General features: G+C 39.2%; 1 protein-coding gene across 1 annotated transcript; it reads left to right on the top strand.

The window, feature by feature from the left end:
- Positions 1-586: 586 nt before the first annotated feature.
- Positions 587-23,416, top strand: LOC109920319 (E1A-binding protein p400; the record flags this gene model as incomplete). Its single annotated transcript, XM_048593194.1, has 15 exons — positions 587-780; positions 4,276-4,437; positions 8,279-8,362; positions 9,248-9,382; positions 9,880-9,924; positions 10,011-10,164; positions 11,669-11,913; positions 13,167-13,340; positions 15,357-15,404; positions 15,522-15,658; positions 18,378-18,434; positions 19,813-19,891; positions 21,539-21,715; positions 23,167-23,215; positions 23,307-23,416. Coding segments are annotated over 15 exons (1,850 nt in total), but the record flags the coding sequence as incomplete, so codon positions are not given.
- Positions 23,417-25,000: the final 1,584 nt, after the last annotated feature.

Genomic DNA, 25,000 nt, shown 5'->3' with positions numbered 1-25,000 from the left:
CTGCATCCATGTGGGCTGCATGCACACTGATTCATGTGTCCACGCATTCACTTCCAATGTCTCTAGTGCTGCCATGTGCCAACCGTAGAGGTACACGTGATGTCGAGAAATTGGGAGGAATGTATATCACAATGGTTTGTTGTAAAACCACATCTGGCTCAGTAATGTCATATAGGCAAGGAAATCCACCATCGTTATCCAGTCTGGCCTACCTGTGACTGTAGACCCGTGGTAGCATAGTTGACTCTTAACTGCTGTCTGAAATGGTTGAGCAAGCCATTCCGTTTATTGGCAGTTAGGATGGGCTACAGATCCTGGCGACCAGTCACACTGTATCTGAAGAAATTAGTTTGAACAAATGGTCTGCCTCTGTGTGTAAGTACCACCTAATTGCAACTGACCTGATCTTTCTTAAAGCTGGCTGAGAGCTGAAGAATTGACATCTGTATGTTAGACTACGTCTATGCAAAATGTTTATTTGCCATCTTGGAAGTTTAGATGACCGTCTTAAACTGCATGTGCTGATTATTTTCAATGATGTTAGGATTGCTTCTTTGTTAGCTGCAGAATGAGTGATTATATTTAGGATTACCTGAACTTTTTATGATCAGTGCAAACTCTGACATTTTGTTGCAGCAAACAGTCCGTGACTTGTTTGAAATTCCTGCTTTCATGGGAGAGACTGCGTCAAAGTTAAAGACGGAGGAGTTTGTTGTGCTGTCTCAGGTGCCATCCTTAGCAAACCAAATCTCACCAAAAGAGACCAAACCCTTCCTGGAGGTATTCAAACCCATTTAATTGTTAGCTTTGTAACTGGCGTACTGTTACAATCTGTTCAATATGTCTTGTTCATTTCCCAAGTTGGACAAAAGCTTTTGGAAAGTCTTGGAAATAGCTTGTCCAGCAGCCACTGTTGAGAGTAAAGAAGGCAGGTTAATGTTTTTCCTCCTTCAATAATGCTGTTTCTATATGGTTAGCTGGATGAAGCTGTGTAAATATAATTCCATCCTCATGTTAAAATGATGCGTTTTATCCTGTATTAAATGGTCCTTTGGTCCTCTTTACGGAGATTGCATCTGTCTATATATCTGTCTATATATCATGTTGTAAATGCTGTCTCGCTGCAAGCCTCTTACCCTACCCGGCCTGCAGTGGATGGGATTATAACTTCACTGGCAGAAGTATAATGAAATCATCACACATTCACATGCAATCACCCATGATAAGTGAGAGACAATACTTCATACAGACCTAACTTAATTTTAGAGCAAGCTTGTCAGTTTTATGCTTGCAGGTGATCTTATTTGAAAGTCTACAACTTCCTTCAACAGAAAAAAACACGAGCTGTTTGTAAAATCACTTTTTAAAAAATATCTTATGACAGTTTTTTGTATATAAATGTTCCTTCCCACATCTTCCTGCATCAGACTGGGAAATCTGCCCCCATATGCTTCCCTTGTTGTTTAGATATGGTTGAACGTTCAACCTTCCTTATGAGGTGGCAGAGCTGTTCGTTTAGTGCCTCCTCATGCACCTCTGTGTTATATTTGTGAGAGAATAAATTCATCAAGCTTAGAGTGAAGTTACTATCTACAATGTTTCAGTGGTGAGTATTGTTCTACAAAGAGAAATAGCACAAAGAAGGTAATATATGTGCTAGGTGTTTGATACCACTCCCCTGAAGCATCTCAAGACCTTCTGCTGTTTTGAAGATGCACAGGTTGTTGTGATGTAGATTGACCAATAAATTGGTTGCGCTGTTTTTGAGAGCTAGGTGGAATGTGACCACAAGGTGTTGCTGTTGCCACATGTTCAGAGTAAATAGTGATTCTTTATCAACAGCCTCACCCTCCCAAATAGATATTCAAGATATTTCAATAAAATATTCAACTTTTCTTCCCTTTTACCCATTATTTCAAGAAACCAAGCATTGTTTTTTTTTAAAAGGGCAATGGGTAAATATTTAAGGTATGCTGAAAAAAATCAGATTAATAGTTTTCGAAAACTATTTTAAAACTTATTTGTTCTTATGGGTTGACCATTTAATACAGAGCAGAATATATAAATTTAAAGTGTGTTAATTAGAAAGAAAGGAATGGGAGGAAGTCCAATAAATTGTGGAGTGTGGAATTATCTCCAGTACAAACTAGTTGGGCTGTGAATGGTCTGTTCCTTGTTATTAGTACTATGTCAATCTGCATTGGAGAAAAGTGATATGCTAATTTTCAATCTGTTATACTATAGAATGCATTCCTTGTATGGCATTTACAGAAGGGTGTAACTAGCAAGTGTGTGTATAACGTATTCACACAGTAACTTAATGTTCATACAGGAATATTAGTTAGGAGCAGGAGTAGGCTATTTGGTCCCTCCAGCTTATTCCGCCATTAGATAAAATTGTGACTGATTTAATGGTGACACCAACTCCACATTGCTGCCTATTCTTGATAACCTTGGACTTTCTTGTTAGTAAATAAACTGTTTACCTCTGCCTTAAAAAATATCCGATGACCCCACCTCTACCGCTTGCCGAAGTAGTAATTTCCACAGTCTCAAGACAATGTTTCTCCTCATCACAGTCATACATGGGAGACCCCATATTTTTTAGACTGCTCCATCTAGTTCTAGTCTGCCCTGCAGGGCAAACATACTTTCAGCATCTTTCCTGTCATGTTCCCTTAAGATCTCTTATGCTTCAATAAATTACGTCTCATTCTTCTGATCTCTGATACAAGCCAAAGCTTTCACCTTTGCATAACTCTCTCATGCATGAAATCTGTGAAGTGAACCATCTCTAAACAGTTTTTATGCAATGATGTCCTTCCATAAATAAGGAGAACAATACTGTTCATGTTATTTCTGGTGCGGTCTTACCAGTGCCCTATGCAACTGTAGTAAAGGGTCCTTATTTTCATGTTTCATTCCCCTTGCAATAAACAACATTCCATTTGCTGCCTTAATCACTTGTTGTACCTGCATACTAACATTTTGTGCTTTTACCGGGACACGCAAATCCCTCTACCTCAAGAGTTATGTAATCTCTGTCCATTTAAATAAGATGTTGCTTTTCTATTCTTCCTGCCAATGTGGGGGAGTTCACATTTTCTCACATCAGTCAAATTTTTGCCCACTCGCTTAACATATCCAAATCCCTTTGCAGATTCTATACATCCTTTTCACAACTTATTTTCTTCCCTTTTTTCTTTGTGTCACCAGCACATTTAGTAACAATTCCTTTGGCCCTCTTCATCCAAGACATTGTAAACAGTTAAGGCCCCATCACTGATCCCTGGGGCACTCTACTTATTGCGTCCTCTCAACCTGAAAATAACCTATTTTATGCCTGCCCTGTTTTCTGTTGTCTGACTAATCCTGTATCCATGCTAATATGTTACGGTACAAAATAAGAGCTCCTAGTGTAGGAGGCAACAATTGATGGGGAACCTTGTCAAATACTTTCTGAAAATGTAAGTGCGCTACACCAATAAGTTCCCTTTTATCCATGTTGCTTGTTTCTACTTCAAGAAACTCTCCAAATTAATCAAACATTATTTCCTGTTCATAAAACCATGATGAATCTGCTTGGTTGCATTGAGATTTTCTAAGTGTCTCAAATTCCCCTTGATATTCAAAGTATTATTATCCCTGAATCCTCCAATGTCAATGCTCTAGGGTTTACCATTGACCAGAACCTGAACTGGTCCAACCACATCAGTAGATGTAAGAGCACTTCAGAGGTTAGGAATACTGCAGTGAATAACTCACCATCTGACACCCCAAAAATCTGTCCACGACATAGAGGGCACAAGTCAGGAGTGTGATGAAATACTTTTCACTTGTCTAAATGAATACAGCTCCAACAATACTGAAGAAGCTCAACATCATCCAGAACATGTCACCACCTCTTCAAATTAAGTGTCAAAGTGACTTCCCCCTCATTATTGCACCACAGTGTCTGTAGTTGGTACTTTAGATCTGAAGCAGATGAGATGAGGGGAGATTAATCAAGTAAGAAGTACACAGTGGAATTGGGATAGGACAAGGAAGTAGAGTTGAGTTAGAAGTTCAGCCATAATCTTATTGAGTGACAGGACAGGTTTGAGATGCTATATGGGTGACTGCTGCTCTCATGTCTTGCTGCACATTTCACCCATTTCCTAAAACCCCAAAACAGTTCAACAGAAGACTGCGCTTACTCATATGCGCCTTTTTAATGGAACCTCCTTCAATTGAAAACGTGCCTTTTAATAAAATTCTGCTTTCTGTTTTCTGAAGGCACTGAACAGCATTGAACAGGAAAGTGGCGATCACGCCAGATTGGGACAGACAGCAAGGGCAGAACTGAGGGAAGGTGTTGGAAATTCTTTGGAGCAACGCAGGTGTACCAACACTGAAGAGCCTGCATACTTGGACGAATTGGCTGCACTCGTTGAGCAGGTGACTTGTTTTCTCTGTTTGCTTTATAAGGTTTGTTTCTTAATCTGCCTTTATTGAACAGCAACATTTGGCCCATCTTTTCCTGTGCTGACTCTTTTGAAGAGGTATCCAATTAGATCCAATCCCTTTGCTCTTTCCCCAGAGCCCAGCAAAATTTTCCCTTACACCTATTTGTCACAGTGTGTGTTGCTTTGAAAGATTTAAATATGTTGTGATTATCTGAGCATTTTGACCTCATGGAGCACCTTGACGCTGAAGATCAACTTTAAAGCTATGCTGTTGTTAGGTATATCCTGAGCTACTGGTACCTAACAAGTGTAGTTGTTAAAGTATTCCTTTTTATGTATTATTTCATTGGATGTGGGTATCACTGGAAAGAACAGCATTTTGAAATAGATCATAGAATCATAGAATCCCTACAGGGTGCAAACAGGCTCTTCGGCCCAACAAGTCAACATCGCCCCTAGAGCATCCCCCCCAGACCCATCCCCCTATAACCCACCTAACCTACAGATCCCTGAACACTATGGGACAATTTAGCATGGACAATCTACCTGACCTGCACATCTTTGGATTGTGGGAGGAAACCGGAGCACCCAGAAGAAACCCTCGCAGACACGGGGAGAATGTGCAAACTCCACAAAGACAGTCACCTGAGGGTGGAATCGAACTTAGGTTCCTGGCGTTGTGAGGCAGCAGTGCTAACCACCGAGCTACTGTGCCACCCCTATTTGTTGATCCTCCCTATTTGCTCTTGAGCTGAATCTTTTGCTAGGGTAATTGGTAGTTGGCGATTGAGATGCAACCACGTTGCTGTGGAACTGGAGCCACATGTAGGCCAGACCAGGTAGGGATGAGAGGTTTCCTTCCCTAAAGGCCATTAGTGAACCAGATGGGTTTTTACAACAGTTGACAGTAGTTTGATGGTCACCATTACTGAGACTTCATTTTAATTTCAGATTTATTTATTTGATTTAAATTTCATCAGCTGCTGTGGTGGGATTTGAACCCATGCCTCTACTGTGTCTGCCTGGGCCTTTGGATTACTGGCCAGAGAAAGTACCACTACTTGCACCAAGCCCAGTTCACTCACAAACCTTTCACATACTGACCTACACTTGCCCCCTGTCCAACAATATCTCGATGTAGAAATAAATGTAATTGCTGAAAAGACAGGCTGTTGAAACTGTCTGAATTGCACTCACCAGAACACACACGAGAATGCAAAATTTCAACGGGAACAACAATTTATACTGTAAACAGGTGCTGACTGGTTGGCAGGTAGACTTTGGTTGAAGTATTGCACCAAGGCATTGCTATTTCCCCAGTTTTTGTTTCAACTCCAAAGAGCCAAGATGACTCGATTGGGTGTATTTGTATTAGAATTTTAGTTGTTTTCGTATGACATTGTCCCTCCAGCCCTCTGATCTTTGTTTTACTATCCTGATTTTCCCACCCCACTATTAACCTTGCTTTTAGCCACTGGGCCTTAAGCTCTGGAATTCTCTTTTTAAACCTCTGTATCTTTCTCCTTTTAGAGTGTGCCTTCAAACTGACCAAGCTTTTAGTCACCCTAATGCTGTTAGTTTGGATACCATTGATGAGTCATTTATTGTTTGCTAAAAATGTCACTTTGTACAAATGGAATGTTGAGAGATTAATGTATTGGAGGTGTTTTTCATTGCTCATGGCATGCATTAAAATCCAGAGAATATTTTATGTAAACAATCTTCAAAACTACTGGTATAAAGATCACCTTCAACCTTTTAAATTCACTATAAATGGTGACTGGTATATCATTCTCAGAATTATTTTATGATTTTTTTTTGCCTGCAGGGATAGTTGTTACTGTCACTGACTGTGATAAATTATGCCTAATTTGTAACTTAATTTTTCTCTGAAACTAGTGAGTGGCTGACAACTGAGTTCATGATTTTAGGATCAGTATTTACTGTGCTGATTAGGCTTGTTAGCCATCTGAGTCCCAGTGTGATGTGCTAGTTTACAAAACTGCTCAATATTACTTACATTAACGCAAAAAGAGTGCAGCGTGAACACCAAGTTGAAGGTGGACTGCGAAATAGTAATTTGGGCAGAAAATCAAGGGGGCAGGGTGCGACAGAGTGAACGTGAGCTTGTATAGGTGCGTGTGTGTGAATGTCTCTCAAAGCTGGGAGGAACAAGCAGATGAAAATAGGTTTGAAGTCCATTTCTCCAGTACCTGGTTATGGCAAGATTTTGATGTTGCTCCTGGAGGAGTCTGATGCATGTAATGGTGACTTGGCAGTGGACTTCTGACCAAATTGAATGACAACAGTTGTATGAAATCTATTAGTGTCTATAAACCTTCCAATTTAAGAGCGTATGAATTAGAGGAGATTTAGCCTATTAAGTGTCTCAAGCCTAGTCCACCATTTAATAAATTCATGGATAATCTGAATGTGGCTTCAGCTTCATTCTACTGCTTGACCTAGGGCTCCCCCTGGTGGGGCTGTGAGCTCTTAGGCAGCAATGGGCACAGTGGAGCTCTGACCAAGTCATAACAGCTGAACTCCTACCAAAACGATTCTCCCTGAGGGATCATGACAATTTTCAAGCCTCAAAATGGGATCACAATGAATCCTTTCACTCCTTGACTCTGTTTTAGTCAATAATGTATCTACTTCCTTCCTTTAAAGTTGGTATCAGATCTTTAATTTATCTCAATTGCCTCATTTTTCTAAATGAATAAATTGGATTTGGTCAGCACTTACTAATTTTTACATCTGAATGGCACCAAAATCAGCCTGTACAGTATTTCTGTTATTGTTTACTTTAATGCTTCTGACTTGCCTTTTAATGAGTGTTTAAAAAACCAATAGAAATTTTGTCTTTTAGTGTATACTCTGACTTACAATTAATTGTGTGTCATTTGCTTAATTGTTCATGCTTTAGATTTTAAGCTTAAGCCCTCTTCCATATATTTAAATCCCCCCACTGAATATCCTAACTTCCTGCTTCTCCTCTCTTTCGGTTGTATCCCATGCATTTTATTCTTGCGGTTCCTGCCTCTTTAAGTGCTTCTCCTCCCTATACTTTCACTATTGATAGTTGTGCATTTCAGGTCTGTTTTTCCTTGACTACTTGTATGAACTGCCGTGCTTAATCATTTACAAATGGAATACTTATATGGACTGAATGTTTAGTTTACATATTCAAATAATGCTGTGTTAACCTTTTACATTCATCTGAAAAGACTGCGAGAACCACTGCTGAATATTTTAATTGAATGATAGGAGTGTCAGCAGTGCAACACTATCACAGTATGGCAGTTAAGTATCAGTCAAGATTTTGTGGTCAAGCTTGTGAGGTGGAGTTGGATCTATGATATATTGACTGAATGAGACTGCTACCCCTTGAGCCAAGCTATTATTTATAAAAGCTTGGATTTAGAAAGTTGCTAAACGAATCTGCATTTTGTAGCTCCCTTGCTGAGCAGCACAAGATGTTACTGCTGTTTTCTCCCTTCTGCAAGTTGACATCTCCAAAATATGCTTCATTGTTTAAACCAACTTATAGTATCCTTTTTATTAGTTTAAAGGGATTTTTAGCTGTTTAGGCTGGGAGTGATGTTATTGTACAAGAACCTAAAAGTGCTTGGATTGAACTCCTTTCCCTTTGGTTTAACAGATGCACAATTTAAAATAAATGTACGCAAGATGAATTTGAACATGAGCATGTTGAACATTGATATGATTATAATAGTCACAATAATATCCGAGTGATGTGAACTTAGCGATTGTGAACTTTCAATTTTGCTCCAGATGAATTGGCATAATAATCCAAGTAATTATTTCCACAGCTTACACCAGTTGAAAAGTATGCGATGAATTATTTGGAGCTCACGCAGACATTTATAACTCCAGCAGAGCAGAGACTACCAGATGTAAGTACAATACTGAACATTTTCCTTGGCCCATTATCTATTAAACTCCGTGTGTTTGCACCTGATACTGTGTGAATGAAATGGTTCTTTTATAATTTGTTCTCTGGATCTGGGTGAAGTTGGCATGACCACATTCACTGATGAGATGGGCTGTTTCCATTTTAAAGATGGTTGCTGAGTTGGTTAATTTAAAGGCGTCGGAGTCAAGAATGCCATTATAGGACTGGAGTCAGGCTGGGTAAGGGGATAAGGGTGAATGATTTCTTTCTCTGAACATCAGAACTGTCCAACAAGTTCACCTTTTACATCCTGGCAGCTGCATTATACAGTGAGAAAGGAGGTATTGACTAATCAGTGATTGATCTCTATCACAAACTAATAACAAACCCATATGAGATGAGAAAAGCCCTCAGCTGGGTGAGGGGTGAGATTTGGCAACCATGGTTCCAAAGTCACCTGTCCTTTCCTAGATTGACCATATGTCCAGTGTTAAATATACTGATTCACAAATTGTCTTTGTAGAAAGAAGCAATGGTTTGATTTGAATAATAAAGAATTATTTGGGCTTTTATGAAAAATCAGTGTGTTGAATAATTAATTTTATATTGAGCTCAAATTCATGGCATGCCATGTAGATTTTGAACCTTTTACTGGATTGCTAAACCAGTACATGAACACTTCAGTATTTGTTGTGGTTATGACAGGTATAACTTGCATTATTAGTGCAGCAGATGTCTTCAAATTAAAACTCTGAGCAATGGAAATGCCAAGTCAAATATACAGTTTTGGAAATAAAGATGTTGGAAGTTGTTTTCAAACATACCGAGACTATGTACGTGTGTTAGAAAAAATGACTTTAACTCCTGTCATTTCTGGCTGTGTTAGGATCGTATAAAAACTGCCAAGCGAGTGTGGGAGTTTGGACATTTGCACTCTCTGAAGGAGGAAAAGAAGAGGCAGCTAGAGGATGAAGAAAATGATGTGTTGTTCACATACAGTCGGGAGGATGCTTACAACAAGGTAGGCATTGCTTTTTGATTTAATTCTGGGGGTATGGACATTGCTGGCTGCGCTAATATTTCATTCTGTCTCTAATTGTCCTTGTAAGAACGGTGATGAACTGCTTTCTTGACCTGCTGCAGTCAATATAGTGTAAATGCACCTGCAGTGCCGTTACATTCTTCTTTATCCAATGAGTGGCAAGATTGGAGAACACGCTATCACAGGAGTAGTTGATGTATATAGTATTGCTGATGTTAAAGGGACATGAGATGATCACGTGAAGTGAAAGAAGTAGAAGAATATGCTAATTGGGTTAAACAATAGACTGGACTGATGTTTTTATGAAACAGAATCACCAATGCCGATGAATTTGGCTGGATGACATGTTTTTGTACTCTAATGCTAATGCAATGCAAATAAATGAGCAAATCTGATCATGAAAAGGTGATTATAAAGTGATTTGTGCTGTCTTATCAGTGAGAGGATTTCAATTATTTTCTTTCCTTTCGATAAAGGAATATGTGAAAGAAGGTCAGGATGGCCAGACTGAAATAATGCCAGTGAGTTTCCACACACTTCATCCAAATAATTTTGAGTTGTCACATAATTTAAAGGTGAGGTGGTAACATTCTTTTCTCTGTGTCAGATTTGGACTCCACCAACGCCACCCCAAGATGACAATGACATCTACATGGATCCTGTAATGTGCCTGCTGTATGACACTACGCCTATTCTGGAATCCAAACTACCCCCAGTTTATGTCCGGAAGGAGCACAAGAGGCTAAAGTTGGATCCAACAGGTAAGAATTGTGCTTCCCAAATCAGTGGGGAGGAAAGAATGTGGAAGGAGGTATAACTTAGTTGAATATCATATATTCAACAATAAAGGATCCATACTTGATCTTCTCGCTCTCAATATGGCTTCAGAGGTACCAGTGTAATAAGTGGACATTGTGTTCAACTAAATTGGTGCATTATGAAACTGCCTTTGAAGTAACAATGCATTTCATTGCTTTTCTCAAGACCTTCGGTAATTTTAAACCCACTCGTTTTACTATATTCGTCAATTTTTGCCCACTCACTTTTTATAGATATTGTGTGTGTGTGTGTGTGTGTGTGTGTGTGTGTGTATATATAATATATATCACTTTGTGGCCTCCTCACACTTGCTTTCTTACGTGGCTTTGCATCATCAGCAAATATGGCAAAAATACAGTTAGCGCCTTCCTTCAGTTTGGTAATATTATTATATTTTCCTTGAGTATCACAGCTTAAGAGGGTGGCTTAATTGGTCTACATTAGTGTAGATTGTAAGTAGTTGAGGCCTCAGCATGGATCCACTGGAATGTGGGCATCACTGGACAGTTAAGAATCAACCACATTGTACTAAGTATTGAGTCATATGTAGGCCAAGCCAGGTAAGGAAATCTGCCATCCTTTCCTAAAGGAAATTTGTGATTCATATTTGTTGTGACAATCTACAGTGGTTGCCATTAGGCCAGATCTTATTTAATTGCAGATTTTTACACACACACAGATGTGCAAACGCAAACACGCATAAATAGACGCGCACATGCACGCACATGTCATCGTTATACTGATGTTCCCACTTGTGGAGGAAATTATTCTGTGGTAGTTACAATTAAATCCAATAGGGAATACAGGAGAAACATCTTTACTCAAAAGTGGTCAGTGAATGTTGAGGTGAATAGTATTATTGCATTTACAGGAAAGCTGGGTAAACACGAGTCACAGAGATGTACAGCATGGAAACAGACCCTTCAGTCCAACTCTCCATGCCGACCAGATATCCTGTAGAAATCTTGTCCCATTTACCAGCATTTGGCCCATATCCCTCTAAACCCTTCCTATTCATATACCCATCCAGATGCCTTTTAAATGTTGTAATTGTACCAGCCTCTACTGCTTCCTCTGGTGGCTCATTCCATACATGCACCACCCTCTGCATGAAAAAGATGTCCCTTACGTCCCTTTTAAATCTTTCCCCATTCACCTTAAACCTATGTCTTCTAGTTTTGGTCTCTTGCACCAGATAAAGGAATAGAAGGATACGGTGATGGGGTGAGATGAAGTAGGTTAAAGGGAGGCTGTTGTGGAACATGACCAGTGGCACACGCAAGTTGGGTTGAATAGTGTGTTGCTGTGGTGTATAGGCAATATGAAAGGAGGACAGCCACACACTCGCAGCAGAGTGGGATGCTGACAAATTATATGAAGAACATTTGTCTGATATTGCTTTTTATACGTTTAGAAAGTGAAACCAGTTGACCTTTGTTGTTGTAGCTGCTGGAAAGAAGTTCAAGAAAGCTCGGCATGGAGAGCCAGTCACCCCACCACGCTCGCTGTTTGATAGATCAACACCATGCATGCTCAAGATGCGTCGCGAAGCTAAAGATCAGAAGAAGAACATGTTCATGAAACAACAGACATCATTTGCTAAACCGCTGCCCACACTGACTAAACCTCCAGTGGATAGTGGGACAGACAGCCCTGAGTGGCTGATCAGTGAGGACTGGGCTTTGCTGCAGGTAATCCTCTGTTCATGTTTGGTCAACATTTGCTGCAAACATCTGAGGGCTGGAAAACTTGGGTGACAAGATAAATGACTGGAGGAAGGATGGGGTCCTGAGTAATCGATGGGTGGGTTAGAGACCATCATCAGATGAGGGACAGAGGCCATTGGCATGGGAGAGTTGGGGATTTGTTCTCCATGGTGATGAGGTATGGTGCAGGATCAAGCCATTTATGTAATTAAAGTTTAAAAAAAAAAAAAAAAAATCCAAGCCCAACTTAATCATTGTCTCTGGCTATCAGTGCATAATATAAATTTCTATTCCCTTGTTTTTATATTTTAAAAAATACTCAACATAATTTCTGTGTTTCAGCATGAATGGTGAACTGTTCTGTAACTGACCTCAAGGTTACAAGAATATTATTCTTAGAAAAGATGGGATGTATGTGGAATTGTCTTTGCATCTTTAATACTTAAACATAATCTTAGCATCAGATAAAAGTATGATGATAAAGCACCACAAATCCCATAAGTAGAAATTGTTTCTGTTTGCTGAAGCTTAGAACCAGTAAGCATAGAGGGCAGAATAGCCTCTTTCCTTGAATTAATTCAAAATCATGTAGTGTTTGATAAGATGGGAAGAAAGGATTTCTGTTGACACTAAATAGAAGAAACTGATTTAACATAATTGATAAAAGAAGCAGGAAGTTGAGATGAAAATATTTTGTTGCAGTGCATTATAATGATCTGAAATATCGACGTAGATGGAGATAGATAAAATAACAACTTTCCGAAAGGAATTGGATAAATACTTGAAGGGATTAGATTTTCAGGACTGTTGAAAAAGAGGTGGCTAAAGAGCTAACACAAGAACATTGGGACAAATGGCTGCCTTCGGTGCTGGGTGATTCTGTAATCAGCAGAACCCTCTGTGGAAAGTCAACCTGTATTTTCTAAAGGAGCCAAATCCATCTCTGAGATAGTAGGAACTGCCGATGCTGGAGTACGAGATAACAGTGTGGAGCTGGAGGAACACAGCAGGCCAGGCAGCATCAGAGGAGCAGGAACGCTGATGTTTCGCGTCAGGACCCTTCAGAATTTCTGTATTATCTCCAAATCCGTCTCTAGTGTTTTAACAGCCCAGTGCCTAATGTAGTAGAAGATTTGCTGGTTGTGTGTCGAGTGTCCCAACAAATACATTAACAATTTCATGGCTTTCTTTTTACTGGCACAATTTTTATTTCATTGTTTATTGTTTGTTGCTGATAGGCTGTGAAACAGTTGCTGGAGTTGCCTTTAAACCTAGCCATTATCTCCCCGGCGCACACACCAAACTGGGATCTTGTCAGTGATGTAGTTAACTCCTGCAGCCGCATTTACCGGTCACCTAAACAGTGTCGCAACAGATATGAAAATGTGATAATACCAAGGGAAGAAGGAAAGGTAAAAGACACTTCACTGTTACACCTTTTATAACAATGCATTTGCCAGTTTGAATGTTTCAACATTCAGGATGAACTGAAAGTCCATATGCTACATTTGCTTACTTGATCAGATACATAGGGATTAATTTTCAGAGCATAGGCAATTTATAGTCTGTTTGCAACTCCACTCCGTTTTAGCCACCCTGCCCTGGAGCTCAGTGTTTTGAAAGTTTCCAGACTCCAGAGAAATTATGCAGCGAAAGTCTAAACTTCCCAGTCAATTCCTGGGTAGTCAGTACATCAGGACTTCTGAGTGCTCCCCGGCACATCTTTCTGTCTACCTTTGCTCCAATTAGAAGATCTGGGCCATTGCTTTCTGAAGCTTAGGGCAGACAGATTAAAGGGAAATATATATGCAACTATTTTCAAACCAGGGATCAATTAGAATGTGAAATGTTTCACACAATGGCTCAATTGTAGCAAGGTTTTCAACATCATTAGAATGGGAATTGGTAAAGTATTTGAAAGCAAAGACTATAAATTTTAAAACATTAGAAAAGGCAGGCAATGGGTTGAGGGTAGATAGAATTAGTTAAAAGCCCAACACTGACAGGAAAAATGAACCAAATGGCCACTCTATACCGAATTTGCTATGACTCCTAAAATCTGATCTGCAGAAGAATCTAATACAGATGCTCTGGTTCACATCAGAGTTACGTGCAGGACTGGCTTTACAGTAGATACACATCTAGTCCACGTCTGCGGATGTGTGGCTCACTTTGCTTCGGAGGCAGATTAGCTCACTGCATGTGTGACTTTGTGTTAATGATCTTTGTGATGTTGTTTTTAAAATGTAGCAATGATACAGTGTGCACAACAGCAGAGCGTTCAGAGTGTTTCCATATATTACTACCACTATTCCTGCTGATGGTGCAGTAGTGCCATTCAACACATGAAGTAAGTTAACCCAGAGCAAAGGCTAAGTGATGGCACTTTTAATTTTTGTTGTTGTAATTCATGCAGTTGTTGCAGACCATCAGCAACAATTGTTTCAAGCAATGGGTTGCATTCAGCAGAACCAGAAAAAGAACCGCATAGTGCTAAGTTACGGAAGAAGGAGCGGAACTCAGCTAACCTCTGTTGTTGCATGGGTTGAAGAGCAATGAACAAAACTGATACAGAGATAATACGTAGCATTGAACAGAAAAGTGAATTGTTGCAAACAGAAGTAATGAGCCAGTGTGGAGCAATGACCCACAGTTGTATTCCTGACGTCAGAGAGTAGAAGTGCTGCAATTCAATTAATGCTGTCCCTGCAGCTTAACTGTGACAGTAAATATTGTATAAAATTGTTGATGCAGATATTTGTTAAAACCACATAGCAGAAAGATGACCTTTAAAGTCTGAATTTGCAGATAAGGAGCTTTAGAGTGATATTAAGAGATCATTTCTGTAAATCTTTATTAGGTACAAACCCATTCCTTGAATTCTACATTGCTGCTTTTGATGCAAGGAGTTCATATATTGTACAACTATGCGAATAAAACTTTATTGATAACTGTATAGGATTTTGATGATATGTATATATACCTATTGAGATTGTTCAGGACACACCTTGGGCAAAAGAAAGTAAAAGAGAAAATACGTTCCAAAATTCATGATCAAGTTGACCAAAGTTGAACAAAACTTTGTGTTTTAAATACCTGCACATTGCAGGAGGGATAATGTTGCATGTGTGGAAGGAGTTATTAGTTCATAAGAATGTATAAACTAGAATACGAGGCTTTGGAATAAATCCCGACGTCCATATTAGCAAGATGCAGTAAGAGTTTTAGTTCACCAATATTCGGACTTTAGATAGAACAATACAGTCTAGAGCCTCCATCCTTTAATTTCAAGCTCGGAGAGGGTTCAGTTTGGTTAGGTTTTTAATGGTATCACAGTTTATGACAGGATTTTAATAAGGTGTGAATCCTAATTTTTAACTGAGCTAATGAGCAAGAAGTTCATTGACTCTGTTCTTGTTCATTTACAGTTGATATATGACGCTAATCCAAAGAAAAAGACAAAAAGCATTTACAAGGTAGGCTCATCCCTTAATAAATCATTGTGTCGTAGTATTACTTTAAATTAATATTACATGCACTTTAACAAATGCAAATTGTAACATCTTAAAACGGTATTTGTATTTTATTTGAAGAACAAAAACAGTCGTCCGCTGCGAACCAGCCAAATCTATGCACAAGATGAGAGTGTTATGCATACACAGCTTTTCACAAGCCACTTTGAGCTTGTGAAGCTTATAGCTGGCAAAAGAAGTCCGCCAATCAAACCTATGTAAGTACTTTTTTTTGGTGTATTAGGAAACTGCCGGACAAATAAAATTGATCTGAGATTGCCTTTTGTAACCCTGGAAGTCACTTAAATGGAGCTATTGCCAAATGACTGCAATCAATCTCATATCAGCTAGTTACAATAGATCCAGACAATCATGGAACCTTTTGGAAGTCAGAGTTTACACTCCCCTTCCTTTTGTTGCGCACTCACAACACCTCCTGTCTCAAATTACTATCTTCCAAGATGCAAATTAAATAGAATTTAAATTATATCTAAATGAATTGCTTCCACTATCTCCCCCAAGAACAATAGATTAGCTGCTTGCTCAATGAAATAATATTTCTGCACATTAACATCAGAACTAGGAGCAGGAGTAGGAAATTCAGCCTCTCGAGCCTTCTCCACCATTTAATATGATCGTGGTTGATCTCATCTCAGCCTCACTTCCATTTTCTTGCCCGTTCTCCACAATCCTTCAATGTTGCAAATAAAAAATGTTTATCTCCTCCCCCTCAAATTTAGTCAGTGTCTCCATGGCCACCGCATTCTGGGTAATAAATTCCAGAGATTCATGCTGCTTTGAGAGGAGTAATTTCTCCTCATCTCTGTTTTAAATTTACCACCCCTTATCCTAAAATTATGACCTCTCTTTCTAGATTGCCCCACATGAAGAAACGTCCTCTCTATGTCTACTCTGTCAATCTTCTTTTTAACATTTTATATACCTCAATTCCCGCACCAGCTGAGATTACCATGAGGACTGTCCTTCTCAATCACATCCCTTGCCTGAGGATTGATGACCCCCAAGTTAAACCATCATCAGTTATCTCTCTAATGAGAGAGCAGCCCTATGGTCCGGTAGGACTAATCACTGTTCACTCTACTTGTTTTGCATCTATGCCTTCAAGTACAGGCTTGTATTCTGTAGGTATTGTTTAGAAATGTTTCATCAATGGCTGTAGAACTCACTAAATACTGAAAATTGGCACCCTTTTGGGTGTACAACTATTTCAGTAGGGAACCCAGTGGGTGCAAAATGCAAACTCTTCTAAATCAGGTGGCAACACAAAAAATGAAATTGCGGGTTAGAAGAAAAGAAAATATTGGAAATGCATGGCAGGTCATTCAGCATCCTAAAAGGAATAACTAATATTTTATTTCCTTTCACCTTAACTTCCCAGTAACAGATTTAGTTTCATGTCTGTGTTCATGCCAGTTCTAATCATCACTGTTGTATTCCAATGTCTGTGAAATACACAGACCTTAATATTGGCCTCAACTCACTTTTACAACTGAGCCAGATGGTTGTATCGCATTTCTGTATGCACTCTTGTTAACTGTCATTTTCAAATGAGAATAAACAGAATACTTTCTGCAGGGGACCATATCATAAGAAGATTGGTTAGTAAAATTAAAACCTGTGGAACAGGCAGTATAGCCTGGAAAATGCCATAAGATTATTGAATGGCAGAGCAGGCTTGAGAGCTGCATCTGTTCCTATGTCTTAAGGCCTTAAGAGCCAATGATTTGCTAATGGAAAAAAAGTAGGAATAAATGGGTCACTCTTAACGTTCACAGGCTGTGGCTTGCGGGGTACAGCAAGGATCAATTTTTCGACCCCAGCTCGTCTCATTTATACTTCAGTGATTTCAATGTGGGGACCCAATGTAATATTTCAGATTTGCAGATTATACAAAATTAAGCAGGGATGTGTGTTGTGAAGAAGATATAAAGTGGTTTCAGAAAGATTTGGACAGGCTTAGTGATTGGACAAGAACATGGTTGGTGGAATATAATGTGGAAAAATGTGAGGTTATCTACATTGATAGGAGGAACAGGATTGCCTAGTGTTTCTTAAATAGTGAGAGGTTAGAAAGCATAGATGTGCAGAGGGATCTGGCTATCCTTGTCAGTAATTCACTGAAGACTGACCTGCAAGTGCAGCATGCAGTCAGCAATGCTAATGAAATGTTAACCTTTATCACAAGAGGATTTAGATTCACGGGTAGTGAAGTCTTGCTTCAGTTATGTAGGAACTTGGTTAGACCGTAGCTGTCTGCAGTTTTGGTCACCTCATCTCAGGAAAGATGATATTGCCATAAAGGGAATGCAACAAAGGTTCACCAGACTTGTTCCTGGGATGGCAGGACTGTCCTATGAAGAGGGTTTGGACAAACTGGGCCTTTTGAAGAATGAGAGGTGACCTCACTGAAACTTAGAAAATACTGAAAGGAATAGACAGGGAAGATACAGATAAGACATTTTCTCTGGTCGGGGAATTTAGAGCCTGGGGCACAATTTAAAAATAAGGGAGATACGATTAAGGACTAAGACTGGGGAGGAGAATAACTTTTACTCAGAGGGTAATGAGTCTTTGGAATTCTCTATCACAGAAGTATGTGGAAGCTCAGTCTTTGAGTATGTTTAAAGTACAGATTGGTAATCAGGAATCTATCAGTGGCATAAAGATAAATGGGGATACTTTTGGGTAAGAGGTGTTGAAGTGTTTAATCAGCAATGATTGTATTAAATGGCAGAGCAGTTTCAATGGGCTGAATGTCCTACTCCTGTTCCTAAGTTCCTAATTTGTGTGCAAAAATATATATAGTGTATAGTACACGGTAAAACTTTGTGTACATACTTTTACAGATGAAATTTCTACACTGTTGTATTCTCTTCATAATTGCTGGAATGTCTAATGATTTGTTTTGTTTTCTAGGCTTGGAATGAATCCCTTTCAGAAAAATCCAAAGCACGCATCTGTGTTAGCAGAGAGGTCTGCAACTTGGATTATTATTTGCTGTTTTGGCTTTTTAGATTCTTGTTTTGTACATGATTGGGTGATACTTGTTGGGAGGGAATGAGCAATCGGAGTCCATTTTTTCTTGGCATGGAAAGATCAGGCAGTGACCTAACAGGCTGTTTACTTAAAGTAGATACAGCAAGGACAGAGGATTCTTCCCAAGTTGTTGTTGAATTGGGAGGAGGGAGAGGAGGAAGTGCGATGACTGTGATAAGAAAGACATCAGACCCAATATTTTTGCACCACCTCCTTGTTTTTCCAAGGATGGGTCAGCATTGAGGTCAGGAATCCCAGTGGTTGAAATTTTCAGCCAATTAGGATAATTAAGGCAAAAAAGAGCTAGTTTACACTTGCAATAGCTCTTTTCCATTGGTTTGCAGTTCCCATAAAATATCAGCAATACAGCTAGGTCAGGAAGGCAAGTGCACAACAAGCTGTCATTGCAGAACAGTAAAAAGACAAATGACCATTCAATTTACCACCCCAAATCGAAGTTAAGGCTTGCACTAATGAGAACAACCCCTTAAGATAGTGTTTTAGGGAATTTTCAATAAAGAGAACTTGATATCATTCTGTTGAAGCCAATTAAAGAAATAAATGGCTGTATTGACCTTTTAAGGCTGTGTCCTTACATGGGGTTATGCGTTCCACTCATGACCCGCTGCCAACCTCAGCAAAGACTACCACTGCTCTCCCCACGCCTTCCACCAGGACCTCCAGTGACATGTCTGTGGGCTTCCCTTCCCCTTCTGGTATCCAGCCTCTTCCATCTTTTGTTGTACTAAGTGTCACAGCTCTTCATTTCTCTGTGCACTGTCCTTTTAACATCAGTCCTCATTGCTCCATCCATCCACTGCACATAATTGAATGGCAGATGAACTGGAAAGCTTTCTTAATTGATTCACCTCCCTGCAAAATTCAACCATCGGCCAGCTACCACAGGGTTAGGCTGCTGTTACAAACAAGGTTGATAAGAGTCTGCACAATGGTTTTTCAGTTGTGGGGAAGAGCAAATCTAGAATCTGTTGGTGTAAGATAGTCGCCAAGAAACCTCTTTTCCCAGAGAGTGGAGACAATGTGGAACTTGCTACCACAGGGCTTATTTTCATTTAATGGAAGCGTGATGAGCATCTGAGAGAGGAGAGAATTGTGCATTTTGCTGAAAGGGTTGCATGAGGAATTTTGGGAGGAGGTTCAAATGGAACAACTATGTTAGCATAGATTGAGCTAAATAGATTGTTTCTGTCCTGTATATTTTGTGTAATTCTATGCAATGCTATTGCTAAAAATTGTCTAGTAATCAATATGTATATCATCTTATTTATTTGTAAACATTTATGTGTTATCTTAGCGGAATCAACTATGACAAGCCTCTACCACCAATCCAGGTCGCCACACTTCGAGCTGAGCGTATATCAAAAGAGAAAAAAGTTAGTATTTGCATAAAAATATCTATCATGGCATACAGTCTTGCAGTGGAGACCTGAGAGAAAATGTTTGTTTCTTGCAGATATTAAAAAGTAATTAGGATACAGGTCTCAAGATGAAGTACACATTCTGAAGCAATTTGTCAGAAATTCATAGCCTGTTAATAATTAGTTTTGCATTTTTAGGTTGAAACATTAACTGGAGTCTTGATAGGTTTTTTTTCATAACTGACCAGTAATTTTCCTTTTGAGCAGATATATTTGAGTAAAATATTATCAAGATTGCATTATACATTCTGTACAGTATGTCTTGGGTTTCTTTTTTCTGAGGAATATGTTGAATGTTAATGCATCATCCATAAAATTTTCACTTTTATTTTGTACTGGAGCATTTATAGTCAGAAGAGACCCTTCAGCCCATTGAATGAGTGCTGAACTATCTGCACTAACCCCACTTTCCAGCACTTGATCCATCGTCTTAACTGTTATGACATTTCAAGTGCCCACCCATGTGTTTTAAAGGTTGTAAGGTTTTCCATCTCTTCTACCCTCCCAGGCAGTGCATTCCAGATTCCTATCACCTTCTGAGTTAAAAAAAAAAACTTCACCTCAAATTCCCCTCTAAACCTCCTACCTTTCACCTTAAAATTATGTCTCCTTGTTATTGACCATTCAACTAAAAGGAACAGCTGTTTCCTATTCACCCTGTCCATGTCCCTCATAATCTTATACACCTTCTATCATGGGCTCTTCTGGCACAGAGCTAGTACCTTTGAACTGTTGCAAGTCCCATTTGTTCAAGATGTTTCATGACATATTTCTGAACAGGTTGTTTTTAAAAAACAAATACACCTCAATCAGGTCCACCCTCCACCTTCTCTGTTCTTTAGAAAACAGCCCAAGCCCATCCAGGCTCGCTTCATAGCTAAAATGCTCTATCTCAGCCAACATCCTGGTGAATTTCCTGTGCAGTCTCTCCAGTGCAAATCACATCCTTCCTATAGTGTGGTGACCAGAACTGCACACAATCCTCCATCAGTGGCCGAACCAACATTTTGTACAGCTTTAACATAATCTCCCCGGTGTTACAAACTATGCCTCAATTGGTAAAGGCAAGTATGCTGCCATAGCAGTCCTTTAATTGCACAGTTATATGAATTAAACTATAAATGTCATAATAAAAGGGATCTTAGTTCTCAAGTTCAGAATTATATTTAAATTGAGCTATATTTTGTTTATTATAAATTATGCTCAGGTGTCAGGTTAACAAACAGTAGCTATACCTAGAATTGTAAATGCTGCAAATAAATAGAAGGGCAGTCATTATTTGTGAAGGGAATAGACCAGGTAAGATTTTTTGGGGATGTATGGTTTTCTTCTGATCAAGAATCTAGACCTGAGATGTCACGACTTTTTTCTTTTGATTGATGTTGATTTATCTGCACTACAATTTCTATAATATTATACTTACTTTTCTGATTTAAAATCGTAGATCTTTTGTCATTTCTTTTCCTTTGAAGCAGTTCGTGGTTTTGCTAAGAAACCATGTTGAAAAAACCCAGGAATCGGAAATGAAAGAGAATTAGAATGAAACTTAATTTCTACAAAATTTATTAATAATATGTACATTTATTTTTAATGAACTTAAAGGCTTTAGCAGAGCAGCAGAGAGCCCAACAACTGGCACAGCAGCAACAGCAAGCACAGCAAAATACCCAGCCAGCTGCACAACAGCAACAGGGCTCGCAGTCTCAGAATCCAGTGCTTCAGCAGTCTCAAGCTGTTGTCCAGACTGCTGCATCCACTGTTACCAACACTACAGTGCTGGTAAGAAAGATTGTTTTCATTTGCTTTTCTTTCATGGAGGATTTTCCTTGTGCATGTTGCATATTTGTTGTAGGAATAATAAAAGTTGCACAGCACAAAGGAGGTAATTTGGCTCTTTATAAGAACCACCTCATTAATTCTGCTTAGCTGCTCTTTTCTCATTGCTCTAAAGATTTATTCCCTCTTCACTATTTATCCAGTTCCTTTTCAGAGTTATTAATTAATTACCTAATTACCTCTAATCTTGCTTTTTAAGTAGTGTTTCCAGATCACAACAACCTGTATTCAATTGAAGAAAATTGTTTAAAAACAAACATAAATATAAGAAATAGAGGGAATAGAATTGAATTGCTGGAGCTCAATTTCTAGGTGTGGCTTTTTAAATTTTTTTCATGGGCTTTGCAAGTCACTGGCAAGACTAACATTTGTTGCCAATCCCTAATTGCCCCTGAACTGAATGGCTTACCTGGCAATTTGAGAGAGCTCACATTGCTGTGGGTCTGGTGTCATAATGAGGCCAGACTGGGTAAGGATGGCATATGCTCCTTCCATGAAGGACATTAGTGAATCGGGTAGATTTTTAGAACAATTGATTAGATGCATGGTCACATCCCTTTACTGAGACCAGTTTTATTTTTCAGATTTATTAACTGAATTGAAATTCTATCAGCTAGTAAAGGAATTTGAATTGGTGTTCCCAGAGCATGAAACAGGGCCTCTAGCATTACTAGTCCAATGATAATGCAACTATGCCCATCTGCCATTACAAACTTGGATCACGCTTCTCCACAATTTTAATGTATTCATATCTTTAATTTTGATTGTTTGATTCATTTAAGACCTGGCTTAAATGACCATTTATGAGCAAGTTGTTTTTGATTTCTAGTATATGGGAGTGAGAGACTATAACAGCAATTAGATTTAGGCATTTATTTTGTCTCTTGGATCTTCTTGATTTAAAAAATGTTAGAAATTTGTGACTCCATTTTTAGATTGAGCAGGGAATTGGGCATTGACTTGTATTTTGTCATTTCAAATATCATTAGGATTTGGCCCTTTGATAAATGTTTCTTTAATATTTCAGATCAGTTACATTAAAAACAGTAGCACCTTGCACCTATGCGCGATCTTTAATTTAACATGTCCCAGAGTAGTCTGTGGGAGCATTAACCAGCATGTTTAGACTGGTGGCCACGTATGGATATAATAGGTGATTAAAAGCTTGGTTGACGAGGTAGTTTGTTTTCGAATATCTTGAAAGGGAGAGAGAATTACAGAATTAGTGGTTTAGGCAGGGAATGAGCTCAGAAGCCAGGCAGCTGAAGGATGCCTGTCAGTTGTTTAACTCATTTTAATAGTGCTTTAGGACATAACAGTGAATGCTGTTACAGTATATTAGATAGGGGTGGGATTTACATTGCTCCACTTAACATTTTCTATCTGTTTTTCAGCAGCCTGGAGCTATTAAAACAGCAGCTGGCACAACAAGCATTCAGACTGGTAAGTGATTGCTCTACAAGGAATCCATAATGATAGACTCAGCACCTCTCTCATTTCAGTTTGCATTCACATTGATTTCGTTTCTTTGTAGCCACTGTTGGAGGCAATGTCATTGTGAACACGGCAGCGGGAGTCCAGCAAAGTACATTTCAGCCTATCAACAAGCGCCTCACTCCACATGTTATCTCTGGAACTCTTACAGTATGTGTTAATATATTTAGTTGCTTCAATGTTATAAGATGCAGTGCAAAAATTATTCGTACATGTATTTCTAAAGAAAACTTAGGTGTAGCAGCACTTGCTGTCACTGCCATGCTTCCTCTATAATACATTTCCCATTCAATTTATTGGCTACACTTGCATTCTTCATAACACAATGAACGAGCCCTTATAAGACAAGTTGATAATAATAAGCATTCTTCTATATTACCTCACATTTCCTGTCACACCTAAGTTATCACCTTTTATCATATCCCTTGACATTACCATGAGCAACGTCATCAAAGTTCCCCCATCATCACCGAGGGGGTGGAACATATGGAGAAAGTGAAAATATAAGTGAAACACAAAAAAAATGGAAAAGAAGCAGAAGAGATAGGAGAGCAGGATGACAAAGGATGTGAGTTCTTTGTGAGATGACTGATGTAATCTAGGACAGAAGAGTAAAAGAACACGGATAGAGATTGTTCAGTGAAAAGGACCAAAATTCATCAGGTTGTGTCATAATGCAATGATAATGAAGATAGTGATCAAACGCAATGATTAGCTTCTATCAACCAATCTATAACAAACTCAGGTATGAGATGAGGAAAACCCTCATTGGGAGCCATAGATGCAAAATCACTGGTATATTACACATATAAGAGTTTAATTTACTTGTACTGTGTTCAAAATTATCTTATCGACCTAATTTGCTTTGAATGAATGAGTGAGTGTAAAGTGTTCTTCCATCTCCCTTGGCACTTGGCTCAAAGGCATCTGGATGGGTATACGAATAGGAAGAGTTTAGAGGGATATGGGCCATATGCTGGCAAATGGGACTAGGTCAGATTGGGATGTCTGGTCAGCGTGGACAAGTTGGGCAAAGGGTCTGTTTCTGTGTTGTGTGACTTGTTCACTTGAGATAACCAATCTAGACTGTTCAGTGAGCGGTAGGGACGTCCACATTGGGACACTTTGTGAGTACTGAGCTGCTGCTTCTTGCCAGAAGTTGCGTACAGGAGCTGTCTGACTAATTGGCTGCTGGTTTGTTTATTGGGTAGTTAAAATCAAACAGGAAGTGGAAGCAAGAGAGACAGTTGCAGGGCCAAAATGATGGCTGGCTGGCATTTCAACTTGGGAGACAGGCGAGAGCTACTCGGGCATAGAAAAATTGAGATGGTGCCCTTAATGACATGAGGGCCCAGAACAGTCCATGTGGAAGGAGGAGTTCCCTGGTTCGCCTCCTGATCTTCTGTAACGGCAGACTTCAGACACAGTGAGGGGCTCTGCAATGCCAGTAAACTTTCGGCTCGTCCAAAAATGACAACTGATTGAGATATTAAGTGTCTTGATCGCCTGCCTGCATTTGGTTAAAGGTTTGCTGATTCCAGTAATAGGAACAAAAACTGCTAGAATAGTCCACCAGGTGAGGCAGCATGAGTGGGAAAAATCAGGTGATCAACCTGAAACATACTCTTTCCACAGATGCTTCCAGATGTGCTGAGTACAACGAGCGGTTTTTGTTCTTATTTCAGATTTCCAGCATCTGCAGTATTTAGTTTTTGCTAATTCCGGTGACAGCCC

The sequence above is a fragment of the Rhincodon typus genome, unplaced genomic scaffold (assembly GCF_021869965.1).
Source record: "Rhincodon typus isolate 14 unplaced genomic scaffold, sRhiTyp1.1 hic_rhity00002467, whole genome shotgun sequence".
Lineage (NCBI taxonomy): Eukaryota > Metazoa > Chordata > Chondrichthyes > Orectolobiformes > Rhincodontidae > Rhincodon > Rhincodon typus.
This window is presented reverse-complemented; position numbering and strand designations above follow the sequence as displayed.